The sequence below is a fragment of the Elephas maximus genome, chromosome 9, assembly GCF_024166365.1.
Source record: "Elephas maximus indicus isolate mEleMax1 chromosome 9, mEleMax1 primary haplotype, whole genome shotgun sequence".
NCBI lineage: Eukaryota > Metazoa > Chordata > Mammalia > Proboscidea > Elephantidae > Elephas > Elephas maximus.
In genome coordinates this window covers 123,977,546-123,993,264 of record NC_064827.1, presented here as the reverse complement: position 1 = coordinate 123,993,264, position 15,719 = coordinate 123,977,546, and the positions used below count along the sequence as shown (strand labels likewise).

Genomic DNA, 15,719 nt, shown 5'->3' with positions numbered 1-15,719 from the left:
GCAATGTATAAAACAATCTCAAAAGAGAAGGAAACCTGAGGCAAATGGAAACTCACTCATGTCAAACAAATCTTTCCGCGGGCTGTTTTCTCCACTGCTGCTGGCGGCTCCCGTGTCCATGTTCAGTGCAGCTCCTGCCTGGGTCAGCCCAGCCTGCTGTGGGATGTTCTGGGTATTGACGTAGGTGGGTGCTACTCCTGGAGGGGCCTCAAGTGACTTTCTTTCTGGCATGCTGTAGATGTCCAAAGACCCTACAAAAAGAAGATGAGCCCTCTTTCTTCTTCTGATGTTAATGATATTCATGCATCTGTAGTTAAGCCACCAAACACTTAAAAGAGAAGTCCCTTAAGCTATCAATAAAAAAGAAAAAAATTCTTCCAGGTAGCTATCAGTGGGTTAAGTTCTCCCCTTCTGATTCTGTCACAACACGTGGATGTGTTCTGGACACTGAAAGTGTCCAGTCCTTCGTGCCAAAATGGGATCTGTGAGCCAATCTCAGGGCAGACATCCCTGATGGTTAGGAACCTTACCAAAGATTCTGGGCCTCCCTAACAGGAAACCCGTGAGAGTGGAGCACACAGCATGGGTGGTTGACAGGCAACATGGAAGAAAAGCCTGGTGATCTACTTCCCAGTCTCCTCATCCCCAGTATAAATGCCTTGATACCAAATAATTGGACAGGAGATTGACAAGCTTTATTTTAATTGCTCCTTTCTTTAAGTGCAAGTGAATGCTTTATAAAGTAACTCCATGCTACCAATACAATACAGGTGCTCCGATCCCCACTTCAGAAACGTACTTGGTAACAAACTAAGACATGTTCCTTGTAAACCAGAGCTGGCATTGCTGACGTGGGCTCCACAAAGGAACCCTGGGTGGGCATGTGATGGAGGATCCCCACCCTCCCCCCCGAGGCTGCGACATTACCACAGTGGGGTCCCCAGCTGGCGAGACCATGAGCTGAGGCACATCTTCAGATGTAGATATAGCAGTAGAGGCACAGTAGATGTAGGTGTAGGCTTAGGCATAGGCTTAGGCATAGGCGTGTGCAGAGAAGTAGGTAATAGACATAGAATAGGTGTAGGTGTAGATTAGATATAGGAATGGGTATAGATACAGATATAGAATAGATACATAGAAGGGTATAATACATTGAGAGAATAGATTCAGATGCATTTATTTATGTGCATGTATGTATCTAGAGAATATAGACTTACGTCAACAGATAGCTTCCCATCAGCTCTTAAACAATTATGTCTAAATCATTTTTAATGTGGGGTGTAGGTGCATTTTAATAGGTTTGATAAGATGTGGATGTGTCCTGTAATAATATCAGGGCCAACAAGAGACTTATACCCCAGTGTCCATCACTGTCCCATTCTGCTGTATGGGCATCTACCCACAAACCTAACTGCCATCCTCAGTGGCATTGAAAAAAGCAGGAATAAGATGCATATTATTCCCCTTGAGAATGGTTTCTCCCCTACAGCTTTGGGTGCATCTCAAAGGAAATTTTGTCTCTGGTGCTATATCAATCCCTAGCCTAGGGTAAAATTCTTTGATATTCCTCCTGAAGCAGTCCCCGGGAGGAGAGAAGTGGGAAGTGAGACAAGGAAGAGAAGGCAGCCAAAACAGGGCATGTCAATGAGCAAGTTACTGCTACGAGTCACTGGGGCTCAAGCCTGCTGGGAAGCTTATAGATAGCATAAACACCCTTCAGAGTTACCTTCCTATCCCCATTTGAAATTGGTCAAGGGTGCTCCTTGCAATGCCAGTTCCTCAGCACCTCTGGACACGCAATCTCTCATTCCAGAGGAGAATGTCTCCAGGCTCTGTGGGCCTGCACTGGTTCCTGGATTTTACAGCAGGCATCATTTAATTTGTGCCAGTGGACACCCCAGACAGCTGGTATTTCTATGATTTAATTAGGGATCTGCAGCACCAACCACAGGAAATATTCGTAGTAGGTTTCTCCCTTTCCACAAGAAATGAACTACCTACTGATAAGCACGTCAATTTTTAAAAACATTCTTGCTTCTCACCGACCTCACCTTGCCTCTTACCTTGTCTAACAGGTGGTTGTTGCCAGTCTTCACCGAACTTGTCTCCTAAGTGTCTTCCCTGGTAATAAGTTTGCTCTTTTCCTGCAAACTATAGACAGATATAAATACATACACCCAGATAAAAAATTATTCTCTTCTCATTTCACCATCTTTGTAGCAAGGACCTTAATGGTAGGCCAATTGCACCCCATATTCACACCTAGTTCTCCCTTCATGCTTCACAGCTGGCATTAAGATCTGGGAAATAGGTTTCTGCGAATATGAGGAGGAGTCTGCATCTCCAAAAAACTACACACACACCCCCTTGTTTTCATTACCCCCACATTCCCTCCTTAAGTGTGGCCATAAATTGAGCTTGTCCATATGCAGCTGCATCACTCAATATATCTTGAAATAAATTTCAACTAGAGAGTGTCTATGTGTCAGAATATACTTTCCATCCAACACATATACCTATGATCTGTTCATGCTTGGGCAAGTCCATCCAACACAATCCAGTCTATTTCTTCTCATTGTTAGATCCTTGATTTCAATGTTATTTTGACACTTTTATTGGCATCATCATTGATCACATTAGGTAGATGATGTTAAAAAAAAATCCCCAAAACAAAATAGATACATCATAACTATAGACGACAATTGTCTTATTAGAATTTTGAGTTGGAGGGAAAATCAAGGAAATGAGTAAAGGGGAACAACTCATAAAATGCTCAACATTTTAAGGGCCTAAATCCACTCTCTTTTCAAGGGCCCCAGAGCACCCCAGGCCTTTTAAAAGTCTCAAAATTTCCCTTATCCTCATTAGGACTACAGCATGAGGGAATTTGTCCTACACTGGGGAGGAAACCTCAGACTCCTTTCTCAAGAATCACAATAGAGTTCCAAGGCATTTGACTAATGCCTCGTCATGTTAAACAGAAGCCTCTCCTATCTGTGAAATCTGGTGGGCCAGAGTTCATGAGGTCTTCTGTCAAGGGGAGATAGAACATCAGGCTGAAACAAAATTGAAGGAAATAAAGTTTAGCTGGCCACCATTAAAAAAAAAAAAGTTCAAGATTTACCTGGGCTGTGTCAGGAACATAGGGCCTAACTTTCTGTCGAGCATCACGAAACCCCCCTGGAGGAGGCACCTTGTTTGGCATGCTATTGTAGTATGGATGGTCAGAATCATCTCCCTCTTCTTTGGTCCATGGCTCATCCAGACTCTGCATCCTGTAAAAAGAATATTTTCAAAAGCTTTGAGCTGACAATCAAGACTAACAAATCTACAGTGCTTATTGCCCAAAAATGAGTTTAGTCACTGACCCATCCCTAGTCACTAGGTGTCAGGCATATGTGAAAAAAGATGAGTGGTTTGGCTAAATATCCCTGCCGTATTCAGAATTCTACCCATTGGAAAAGTCCAGTCATGCCCGAAACAGGAAAAAACTTCTTTTGCAAGTATATTTTAATTTGGAAAGAAAGAAGTTATGCATAAGGATAACTAGATATTCATGGCACAGACACACATATGTCGGTCATAAAATTTACCCAAATTGAGACCAACTCAGAAACAGAGCTTTAGTTATATCAGCAAAAATGGCAGAGTAAAAGCCTCTGAAGATTCTCTCCTGCCCAAAAGCAATGAGAAAACTGGCATAAATTGCCAGAATCAACTTTTTACAGAATTCTAGAAATGAATGAGAGGCTTGCAGCAAATCACAGAGTGTTTATTCAAGAAATATAGCTGAATAGCAGTAACAATGGCAGTTTTGTGGCATTTTGACTTGCCCTATCCACATCTTCAGAAAACTTAACTGTGCTCAGGAGGGAGTCTTTTGAACAGAACAATGGGATACTGCATAGTTGAAAGTCAGGAAAGGTGTGCATTGGGGTTGCATCATTTCACAATACCTATTCAATCTGTACACGGAGCAAATACTCCAAGAAGCTGAACTCTATGAAGAACGGGGCATCAAGACTGGAAGACGACTCATTAACAACCTGTGATATGCAGATGACACTACGTTGCTTGCTGAAAGTGAAGAGGACTTGAAGCACTTACTGATGAAGATCAAAGACCACAGTCTTCAGTGTGGATTGCACCTCAACAAAAAGAAAACAAAAATCCTCAAAGCTGGACCAATAAGCAATATCATGATAAACTGAGAAAAGATTGAAGCTGTCAAGGACTTCATTTTACTTGGACACACAATCAACATCTATGGAAGCAGCAGTCAAGAAAACAAAAGACTCATTGCATTGGGCAAATCCACTGCAAGGGACCTCTTTACAGTGTTGAAAAGCAAAGATGTCACCTTGAACACTAAGGTGTGCCTGACCTAATACATGGTATTTTCAATTGCCTCCTATGCATGTGAAAGCTGGACGATGAATAATGAAGACTGAAGAAGAATTGATGCTTTTGAATTACGGTGTTGGTGAAGACTACTGAATAGACCATGGACAGCCAAAAGAATGAACAAATCTGTCTTGGAAGAAGTACAACCAGAATGCTCCTTGGAAGCAAGGATGGCAAGACTATGTCTCATGTACTTTGGACATGTTATCAGGAGGAACCAGTCCCTGGAGAAGGACATCATGCTTGGTAATGTAGAGGGTCAGTGAAAAAGAGGAAGACCCTCAACAAGATGGACTGACACAGTGGCTGCAACAATGGGCTCAAGCATAACAATGATCATGAGGATGGTACAGGCAGGATGGGGCAATTTTTCATTCTGTTGTACATAGGGTTGTTATGAGTCAGAACCAACTCAACAGCACCTAACAACAATGACAACAATATTCCTATCTCCATGGTGGCCTTGAATACCAAGAGGCCACAACCATAATGAAAAACAGCAGCCTGGAGCCTCAAGAGGAGGGAGAATATTGTCCTATTTCTTTAACACTCCATTCCCAGAGAACTGTCATTATTTGATCTGTCTGGTGGTTCCCTGGAAAACCCCACTCCCAAGGCTGTCTACATTTGACTTGATTCACAGTTTGCCCAGGGAAAAATGTCTTTTTCCAGGAGCATTTGTTGAAAATAGTTAGAGGCAATAGTTTAACAACATGGTAGCTTAAGGTGGTGGATAACAGTTGGGGCAAATAGTAGGCTAATCAAAAGGCTTAAAAGGAAAAGATGGGGAATGAGATGTCCACAAGGACATTGACATGCTCTGACATATTTCTGGGAATCTAGAAAACCACACACATGTGCTGAGCTGTGTACCTGTCCAGGATTATGTGCCTGCTCAGGAATGATCTGACACGGTCCTAAGCTTTTACCTATGGATGACTTTAAGCCCTGCAAAAGTGCACATACAGAACCTCTCAGCAAAGACTGGGAAACTTACTGGTTCCAGGAACCTAAAGAAATCTCTGGAATTGGCTGATCGCTAAGTTAGCCAAATAGAGATGTCAGAGACCATCTATGACAAAGACAAAGACTTTACAGAATCAGTTCAGAAAAGTCACTAGAACAAAGAACATCAAGAATAAACCCCAGAAAACCGTGCTCAGAGGTCAATTTGTACCAATGAATGTACACATACAAAAAGAAGAAAATGCAAAAATCACACAATTATGCCTACAACTTGAACAAATAGAAAGAGAGCAACAAAAGAAACCCTCAGGTACCAGGAAAAAACAAATAGTAAAAATTAGAGCAGAAATAAATGAAATAGAAAACAGAAAATGATTGCAACAATTAACAAGACCAAAAGCTGGTTCTCTGAAAAAATCTACAAAATTGATAAACCACTGGTCAAACTGACAAAACAAAAACAGGACAGGAAGCAAATAACCCAAATAAGAAATGAGATGGGTGATATTACAACAGACCCAACAAATTAAAAGAATCATACCAGATTACGATGAAAAATTGTACTCTAACAAATTTGAAAACATAGAAGAAATGGATGGATTCCTAGAAACACATGACCAACCTAAACTAACACAGAGGTAGAACAACTAAATAGACCTGAAAAAAATAAATAAATAAATAAGAAGAAGAAAACACAATAAAAAAAACTCCCAACACAAAAAAAGCTTTGGCCTGGACAGCTTCACTACAGAGCTCTACCAAACATTCAGAGAAGAGTTAACACCACTACTACTAAAGGTGTTTCAGAGCATAGAAAAGGACGGAATACTTCCAAACTCATTCCATGAAGCCAGCATATACCTGATATAAAAAGTGGGTAAAGACACCACAAAAAAAGAAAATTACAGATCTATATCCCTCAAGAACTTAGATGCAAAAATCCTCAACAAAATTCTAACCAATAGAATTCAACAACATATCAAAAAATAATTCGCCTTGACCAAGTGGGATTCATATCAGGTACACAGGGATGGTTCAACATTAGAAAAACATTAATGTAATTAATCATATAAATAAAAGACAATAATCACATGACTATCAATTGATGCGGAAAAGGCATTTCACAAAGTTCAACACCCATTCATGATAAAAGCGCTCAGCAAAATAGGAATAGAAGGAAAATTCCTCAACATAATAAAGAACTTGTATACAAAGCCAAAAGCCAACATCATCCTAAATGGAGAGAGCCTGAAAGCATTCTGCTTGAGATCGGGAACCAGACAAGGATGTACTTTATCACCACTCTTATTCGGCATTGTGCTGGAGGTCCTAGCCAGAACAAATACACTAGATAAAGAAATAAAGTGCATCCAGATTGGTAAGGAAGAAGGATAAGTATCTCTATTTGCAGATGACATGATCTTATACACAGAAAACCCTAAAGAATCCTCAAGAAAACTACTGAAACTAATAGAAGAGTTCAGAAGAGTATCAGGATACAAGATAAACATATAAAAATCAGTTGGATTCCTCTACACCAACAAAGAGAACATCGAAGAGGAAATCGCCAAATCAATGTCATTTACAGTAGCCCCCAAGAATATAAAATACTTAGGAATAGATCTTACCAGAGATGTAAAAGACTTACACAAAGAAAACTACAAAACACTTCTGGAAGAAACCAAAAGAAGCCTACATAAGTGGAAAAACACACTTTGCTCATGGATAGGAAGACTTAACATTATACAAATGTCTATTATACCAAAAGCGACCTATGGATTTAATGCAATTCTGATCCAAATTCCAACAACATTCTTTAATGAAATGGAGAAACAAATCACCAACTTCATATGGAAGGGAAAGAGACCCCGGATAAGTAAAGCATTACTGAAAAAGAAGAACAAAGTGAGAGGCCTTACTCTACGTGATTTTATCACCACAGTATTCAGAACAGCTTGGTACTGCTACAACAACAGATACATAGACCAACGGAACAGAACTGAGAATCCAGACATAAATCCATCCACATATGACCAGTTGATATTTGACAAATGCCCCAAAACAGTTAAATGGGGAAAAGACAGTCTTCTTAACAAACGGTGCTGGATATCCATCTGCAAAAAAATGAAACAGGGCCCATACCTCACTCCATATACAAAAATGAGCTCAAGATGGATCAAAGACCTAAATATAAAATCTAAAATGATAAAGATCATGGAAGAAAAAATAGGGACAACGTTAGGAGCCCTAATACATGGCATACGAAAAACCTAAACCTAGTGCCACCGAGTCGATTCCAACTCATAGTTAATACATGGCATAAAAAGTATAAAAAACGTTACTAACAATGCAGAAGAGAAACAAGATAACTGGGAGCTCCTAAAAATCAAACACCTATGCTCATCCAAAGATTTCACCAAAAGAGTAAAAAGATTACCTACCGACTGGGTAAAAGTTTTTAGCTATGACATTTCCGATCAGGGTCTGATCTGTAAAATCTACATGATACTGCAAAAACTCAACTACAAATAAAAGACAAATAACCCAATTAAAAAATGGGCAAAAGATATGAGGAGACACTTCACTAAAGAAGACATTCAGGTAGCTCCTAGGTACATGAGGAAATGTTCACAATCATTAGCCATTAGAGAAATGCAGATCAAAACTACGATGAGATTCCATCTCACTCCAACAAGGCTGACATTAATCCAAAAAAAAAAAAAACAACAAAATAATAAATGTTGGAGAGGTTGTGGAGATACTTGAACACTTATACATTGCAGAAGGGAATGTAAAATGGTACAACCACTTTGGAAATCGATTTGGTGCTTCCTTAAAAAGCTAGAAATAGAACTACTATACGATCCAGCAATCCCACTCCTTGGAATATACCCTAAAGAAATAAGAGCCTTTACACGAACAGATATATGCACACCCATGTTTACTGCAGCGCTGTTTACAATAGCAAAAAGATGGAAGCAACCAAGATGCCCATCAACAGATGAATGGATAAATAAATTACGGTATATTCACACAATGGAATACTACACATCCATAAAGAATAGTGAGGAATCTGTGAAACATTTCGTAACATGGAGGAACTTGGAAGACATTATGCTGAGTGAAATTAGTCAGTTGCAAAAGGACAAATATTGTATAAGACCACTATTATAAGAACTTGAGAAATAGTTTAAACTGAGAAGAAAACATTCTTTTGTGGTTATGAGAGGGGGAAGAGAGGGAGGGAGTGAGAGAGAGGGGTATTTACTAATTAGATAGCAGATAAGAACTACTTTAGGTGAAGGGAAAGAGAACACAATACAGGTGAGGTCAGCACAACTGGACTAAACCAAAAGCAAAGTTTCCTGAATAAACTGAATGCTTCGAAGGCCAGTGTATCATGGGCAGGGGTTTGGGAACCATGATTTCAGGGGACATCTAAGTCAATTGGCATAATAAAATCTATTAAGAAAACATTCTGCATCCCACTTTGAAGAGTGGCATCTGGGGTCTTAAACGCTAGCAAGCAGCCATTTAAGATGCATCAATTGGTCTCAACCCACCTGGATCAAAGGAGAATGAAGAACACCAAGGACACAAGGTAATTATGAGCCCAGGAGACAGAAAGGGCCACATAAACCAGAGACTACATCAGCCTGAGATCAGAAGAGCTAGATGGTGCCTGGCTACAACCGATTACTGCCCTGACAGGGAACGCAAGAGAGAACCCCTGAGGGAACAGGAGAGCAGTGGGATGTAGACCCCAAATTCTCATAAAAAGACCAGACTTAATGGTCTGACTGAGACTAGAAGGACCTCGGTGGTCATGGCCCTCAGACCTTCTGTTGGCCCAGGAGAAGAACCATTCCCGAAGCCAACTCTTCAGACATGGATTGGACTGGACAATGGGTTGGAGAGGGATGCTGCTGAGGACTGAGCTTCTTGGATCAGGTGGACACTTGACACCATGTTGGCATCTCCTGCCTGGAGGGTAGATGAGAGGGATAGAAGCTGGCAAAATGGACAGGAAAAGAGAGAGTGGAGGGAGAGAGCGGGCTGTCTCATTAGGGAGAGAGTAATTGGGAGTATGTAGCAAGGTGTATATAAGTTTTTATGTGAGAGACTGACCTGATTTGTAAACTTTCACTTAAAGCACAATAAAAATTATTTAAAAAAAAAAAAAAAAGCCCTGGCCAGGACGACTTCACTGCAGAGTTGTGCCATACTTTCAGGGAAAAATTAACACCACTACTACTAACGGTATTTCCAAAAAACCGAAACCAAACCCACTGCCATCGAGTCAATTCTGACTCATAGCGACCCTACAGGACAGGGTAGAACAGCCTCATAGAGTTTCTAAGGAGCACCTGGTGGATGTGAACTGCTGACCTCTTGGTTAGCAGCCATAGCACTTAGCCACAATGCCACCAGGGTTTCCAGAACATAGAAAAGGACGGAATACTCCCAAACTCATTCTATGAAGCCAGCATATCCCTGATACCAAAACCAGGTAAAGACATCACGAAAAAAGAAAATTACAGACCTATATCCCTCATGAACTTAGATGCAAAAATCCTCGACAAAATTCTAGCCAATAGAATTCAACAACGTATCAAAAAAATAATTCACCATGACCAAGTGGGATTCATACCAGTTATGAAGGGACAGTTCAACATTAGAAAAACAATTAATGTACTCCATCATACAAATAAGACAAAAGACAAGAATCACATGATTTTATTAATTGATAAAGAAAAGGCATTTGAGAAAATTCAACACCCATTCATGATAAGAACTCTCAGCAAAATAGGAATAGAAGGAAAATTCCTCAACATAATAAAGGGCATTTATACAAAGCCAACAGGCAACATCACCCTAAATGGAGAGAGCCTGAAAGCATTCCCCTTGAGATTGGGAGCCAGACAAGGATGCCCTTTATCACCACTCTTATTCATCATTGTCCTGGAGGTCCTAGCCAGAGCAGTTAGGCTACATAAAAAAATAAAAGGCATCAAGATTGGTAAGGAAGAAGTAAATGTATCTCTATTTGCAGGTGACATGATCTTATACACAGAAAACCCTGAAGAATCCTCAAGAAAACTATTGAAACTAATAAAAGATTTCAGCAAAGTATCAGTATACCATATAAACATAGAAAAATCAGTTGGATTCCTCTACATTAACAAAAAGAACATCAAAGAGGAAATTACCAAATCAATGCCATCTACAGTAGGCCCCCCAGAAAAAATACTTATTAATAAATCTTACCAGAGAAGTAAAAGACCAATACAAAGAAAACCATGATCCCACTGCAAGAAACCAAAAGAGACCTACATAAGTGTAAAAATATACTTTGCTCATGGATAGGAAGTCTTAACATTGTAAAAATGTCTATTCTACCAAAAGGGATCTATACGTGCAATGGAATTCCAATCCAAATTCCAACGACATTTTTTAATGAGATGGAAAAACAAGTCACCAACTTCCTATGGAAGGGAAAGAGGCCCTGGATAAGTAAAGCATTACTGACAGAGAAGAACAAAGTTGGAGGCCTCACTCTACCTGATTTTAGAACCTATTATATCACCACAGTAGTCAAAACAGCCTGGTACTGGTACAACAACAGATACACAGACCAATGGAACAGAATTGAGAGTCTAGACACAAGTCCATCCACATATGAGCAGTTGATATTTGAGAAGGCCCAAAGTCAGTTAAATGGGGGAAAAGACAGTCTTTTTAACAAATGACGCTGGCATAACTGGATATCCATCTGCAAAAAAATGAAACAAGACCCATACCTCACACCATGCACAGAAACTAACTCAAAATGGATCAAAGACCTAAATAGAAAATCGAAAATGATAAAGATCATGGAAGAAAAAATAGAGACAATGTTAGGAGCCCTAATACACGGCATAAATATTATATAAAACATTACCAACAATTCGGAAGAGAAACTAGATAAATGGGAGCTCCTAAAAATCAAATGCCTATGCCCATCCAAAGACTTCACCAAAAGAGTAAAAACATTACCTACAGACTGGGAAAAAGTTTTTAACATTGACATTTCCTATCAGTGTCTGATCTCTAAAATCTATCAGATACTGCAAAAACTCAACTACAAAAAGACAAATAACCCTATTAAAAAATGGGCAAAAGGTATGAACAGACACTTCACTAAAGAAGACATTCAGGTAGCTAACAGATACATGAGGAAATGTTCACCGTCATTAACCATTAGAGAAATGCAGATCAAAACTACGATGAGATTCCATCTCCTCCAACAAGGCTGACATTAATCCAAAAAAACACAAAATAATAAATGTTGGAGAGGTTGTGGAGAGACTGGAACACTTTTACATTGCTGGTGGGAATGTAAAATGGTACAACCACTTTGGAAATCGATTTGATGCTTCCTTAAAAAGCTAGAAATAGAACTACCATACAGTCCAGCAATCCCACTCCTTGTAATATGTCCTAGAGAAATAAGGGCCTTTACATGAACAGATATATACACACCCATGTTCATTGCAGCACTCTTTACAATAGCAAAAAGATGGAAGCAACCAAGGTGCCCATCAACGTATGAATGGATAAGTAAATTATGGTATTTTCACACAATGGAATACTATACATTAATAAACAACAATGGTGAAACCATGAATCATATCATAACATGGAGAAATCTGGAAGGCATTATGCTGAGTGAAATTAGTCAATTGCAAAAGTCAAATATTCTATAAGATCACTGTTAAAAAACTGGAGAAATACTTTAAACAAAGAAGAAAATATTCTTTGATGGTTACGAGAGGGGGGAGGGAGGGAGAGAGGGAAGTTTTAATTAGACAGTAGATAAGAACTATTTTAGGTGAAGGGAAAGACAACACACAATACAGGAGGTGTCAACACAACTGGACTAAACCAAAAGCAAAGAAGTTTCCTGAATAAATTGAATGCTCCAAAGCCCAGAGTAGCAGGGTAGGGGTTTGGGGATCATGGTTTCAGGGGACATCTAAGTCAATTGGCACAGTAAAATCTATTAAGAAAACATTCTGCAACACACTTTGGAGAGTGGAGTCTGGGATCTTAAACACTAGCAAGCAGCCACCTAAGATCATCAATTGGTCTCAACTTGCCTGGATCAAAGGAGAATGAAGAACACCAAGGACACAAGGTAATTATGAGCCCAAGAGACAGAAAGGGCCACATAAACCAGAGACTACATCAGCCTGAGATCAGAAGAGCTAGATGGTGCCTGGCCACAACCGATGACTGCCCTGACAGGGAAAGTAACAGAGAACCCCTGAGGGAGCAGGAGAGCAGTGGAATGCAGACCCCAAATTCTGATAAAAAGATCAGACTTAATGGTCTGACTGAGACTAGAAGGACCCTGGTGGTCATGGTCCCTAGACCTTCTGTTAGCCCAAGACAGGAACCATTCCCAAAGCCCACTCTCCAGACAGGGATTAGACTGGGCAATGGGTTGGAGAGGGATGCTGGTGAGGAATGAGCTTCTTTGATCAGGTGGACACATGAGACTGTGTAGGCGTCTCCTGTCTGGAGTGGAGATGAGAGGGTGGAGGGGGTCAGAAACTGGCTGAATGGACACAAAAAGAGAGAGTGAAGGGAAGCAGTGTGCTGTCTCATTAGGGGAAGAGCAATTAGTAGTATATAGCAAGACGTATATAAATTTTTGTATGGGAGACTGACTTGATTTTTAAACTTTCACTTATAGCACAATAAATATTAAACAACAACAACAACAACAAAAAGATCATTCAAAAGTGATCTCAGCAGTAAAGCGACAGGGAACTGTGAGAAATTCAAGCCGTATTTAGAAGAGGACATTGAACAAGCGATATCATTGCTGACATCAGATGGATCTTGGCTGAAAGCAGAGAACACCAGAAAGATGTTCACCTGTGTTTTTTGGATATACAAATGCATTCAACAGTGTGGGTTGTAACAAATTATGGATAACATTTCGGAGAATGGGAATTCCAGAACACTTAATTGTGCTCATGAGGAACCTGTATATAGATCAAGAGGCAGTCTTTTGAACAAAACAAGTGAATACTGTGTGGTTTTAAAATCAAGAAAGGTGTGTGTCAGGGTGTATCCTTTCACTGTATTTATTCAATATATATTCTGAGCAAATAATCCAAGAAGCTGGACTATTTGAAGGAGAACGGAGCATCAGGATTGGAGAAAACTCACTAAAAAAACCTGTGATATGCAGATGACACAACCTTGCTTGGTGAAAGTGAAAAGAACTTGAAGCACTTTCTAGTGAAGATCAAAGACTATAGCCATCAGTATAGATTACACCTTAATATAAAGAAAACTAAAATCCTCACAACTGGACCAATACACAATATCGTGGTAAACGTAGAAAATATTGAAGTTGTCAAGAACTTCATTTTAGTTGGATCCACAATCAACACTCATGGAATTAGCAGTCTAGAAATCAAGTGATGTATTGCCTTGGGTAAATCTGCTGCAAAAGACCTCTTTAAAGTGTTATAAAGCAAAGACGTCACTTTGAGGACTAAGGTGCACCTAATCCAAGCCATGGTGTTTTCAATCCCCTCATATGCATGAGAAAGCTGGACAGAGACTAACAAAGACCAAAGAATAATTGATGCCTTTGAATTATGGTGTTAGCAAAGAATATTGAACGGACTGCCAGAAGAATGAAGGGATCTGTTTTGGAAGATGTATAGCCAAAGTGGTCCCTAGAAGCGAGGATGGTGGGACTTCGGGTCACATAATTTGGACATGTTATCAGGAGGGACCAGTCCCTAGAGAAGAATATCATATTTGATAAAGTAGAGGGTCATCGAAAAAGAGGAAGACCCTCTACTAGATGGACTAACACAGTGGCTGTAACAGTGAGCTCAAACATAGCAACTATCGTGAGGATGGTGCAGGACCAGACAGTGTTCCGTTCTGTTTTACATAGGGTCACTCTGGGTCAATAACAGACTCGAGGGCACCTAACAACAACAACATATGGGATCAAAGTAACAATAGCAACTCAAGATTAGATAGAAACCTTAGGGGTTTATATTAAACGAGGGAAGAACAACTCAGAAAAGGCAGGGGAGATGGTTATGCTACTCGAAGAAAGTGATCAATGTCAAATGAATTGTACATGTAGAAACAGTTGAATTGGTATATATTTTGCCATGTATATTCTCAACAACAAAAAAATATATTTTTAAAAAATTTAACCAAGGAGGTACAAGACTTGTCCCCTAAAAAATACAAAGCATAACAAATAACTTAAAGTAACCTAAGTAAAAGGAAAGACATTCTATGCTAATGGATTGGAAGATTTAATATTGTAATGATGGCAATATGCCCAAAAGTCACCTGCAGATACAGTGCAATCTCTACCAACAACCCAAATGCATTTTTTACAGAAATGGAAAAGCTTATTTTGAATAACAAGTGAAATCTGGATAGCCAAAACAATCTGCAAAAAGAACAAAAAGTTGGAAAACTTATAGTTCCTAATTTCAAGGTTTATTACAAAGGTAAAGTAATCAAAATAGCATGCTCTGGAATTAAGATAAACATAAAGACCAACAGAATAAAATTGAGAATCCATAAGCAGACCCATACATCCATGGTCAGCTGATTTTCCATAAGAGTGTCAAGACCATCCTATTGGGAAAGAAGTCTTTTTAAACAAATGGTGCTGGACAACAGAACATCCACATGAAAAGGAATGAATTTGGATCCCTACTTCACATTTTATTAAAAAATTAACTCAAAATAGATCAAAGTGCTAAAACGAACCCTGAGACTCTCATCCTGAGATACTCTTTAAACTGAAACCAGTCCTGGAGGTCATCTTCCAGCTAAGCAACAAGTTGGCACATAAAATAAGCAATTTCAACAGTGGGTACTGTGCTCCTTGAAAAAAACATCTATATGGGACCAAATGGTCAACATTTACCCTAAAGCAAAGATGAGAAGGTAAAGGGGATGAGGAAACTAGACTAATGGAAACAGAATAACTAAAACAGAAATAATGAGAATGTTGATACATTGTAAAAAAAAATGTAACCAATGCCCCTGAACAAGTTGTATAGAAAGAAATTGTTAAATGGGAACTTAATTTGCCAGAAATTCAAGCTAGATTCAGAAGAGGAGGTGGAACCAGGGATATCATTGCTGACGTCAGATGGATCCCAGCTAAAAGCAGAGAATACCAGAAGGATGTTTACCTGTGTTTTATTGACTATGCAAAGGCATTCAACTGTGTGGATCAAAACAAATTATGGATAACATTGTGAAGAATGGACATTCCAGAACACTTAATTGTGCTCGTGAGAAAC

General features: G+C 39.4%; 1 protein-coding gene across 1 annotated transcript in view; it reads right to left on the bottom strand.

Moving 5' to 3' along the window:
- Positions 1-15,719, bottom strand: part of SHC3 (SHC adaptor protein 3) — a 292,272-nt gene that overhangs the window by 38,873 nt on the left and 237,680 nt on the right. The window contains exons 8-10 of the mRNA XM_049895033.1: positions 3,125-3,275; positions 2,064-2,151; positions 57-251 (exon numbers count right to left, since the gene is read on the bottom strand). Of these exons, the coding sequence (XP_049750990.1) occupies positions 57-251; positions 2,064-2,151; positions 3,125-3,275 (434 nt within the window). The remainder of the gene's footprint in view (positions 1-56; positions 252-2,063; positions 2,152-3,124; positions 3,276-15,719) is intronic.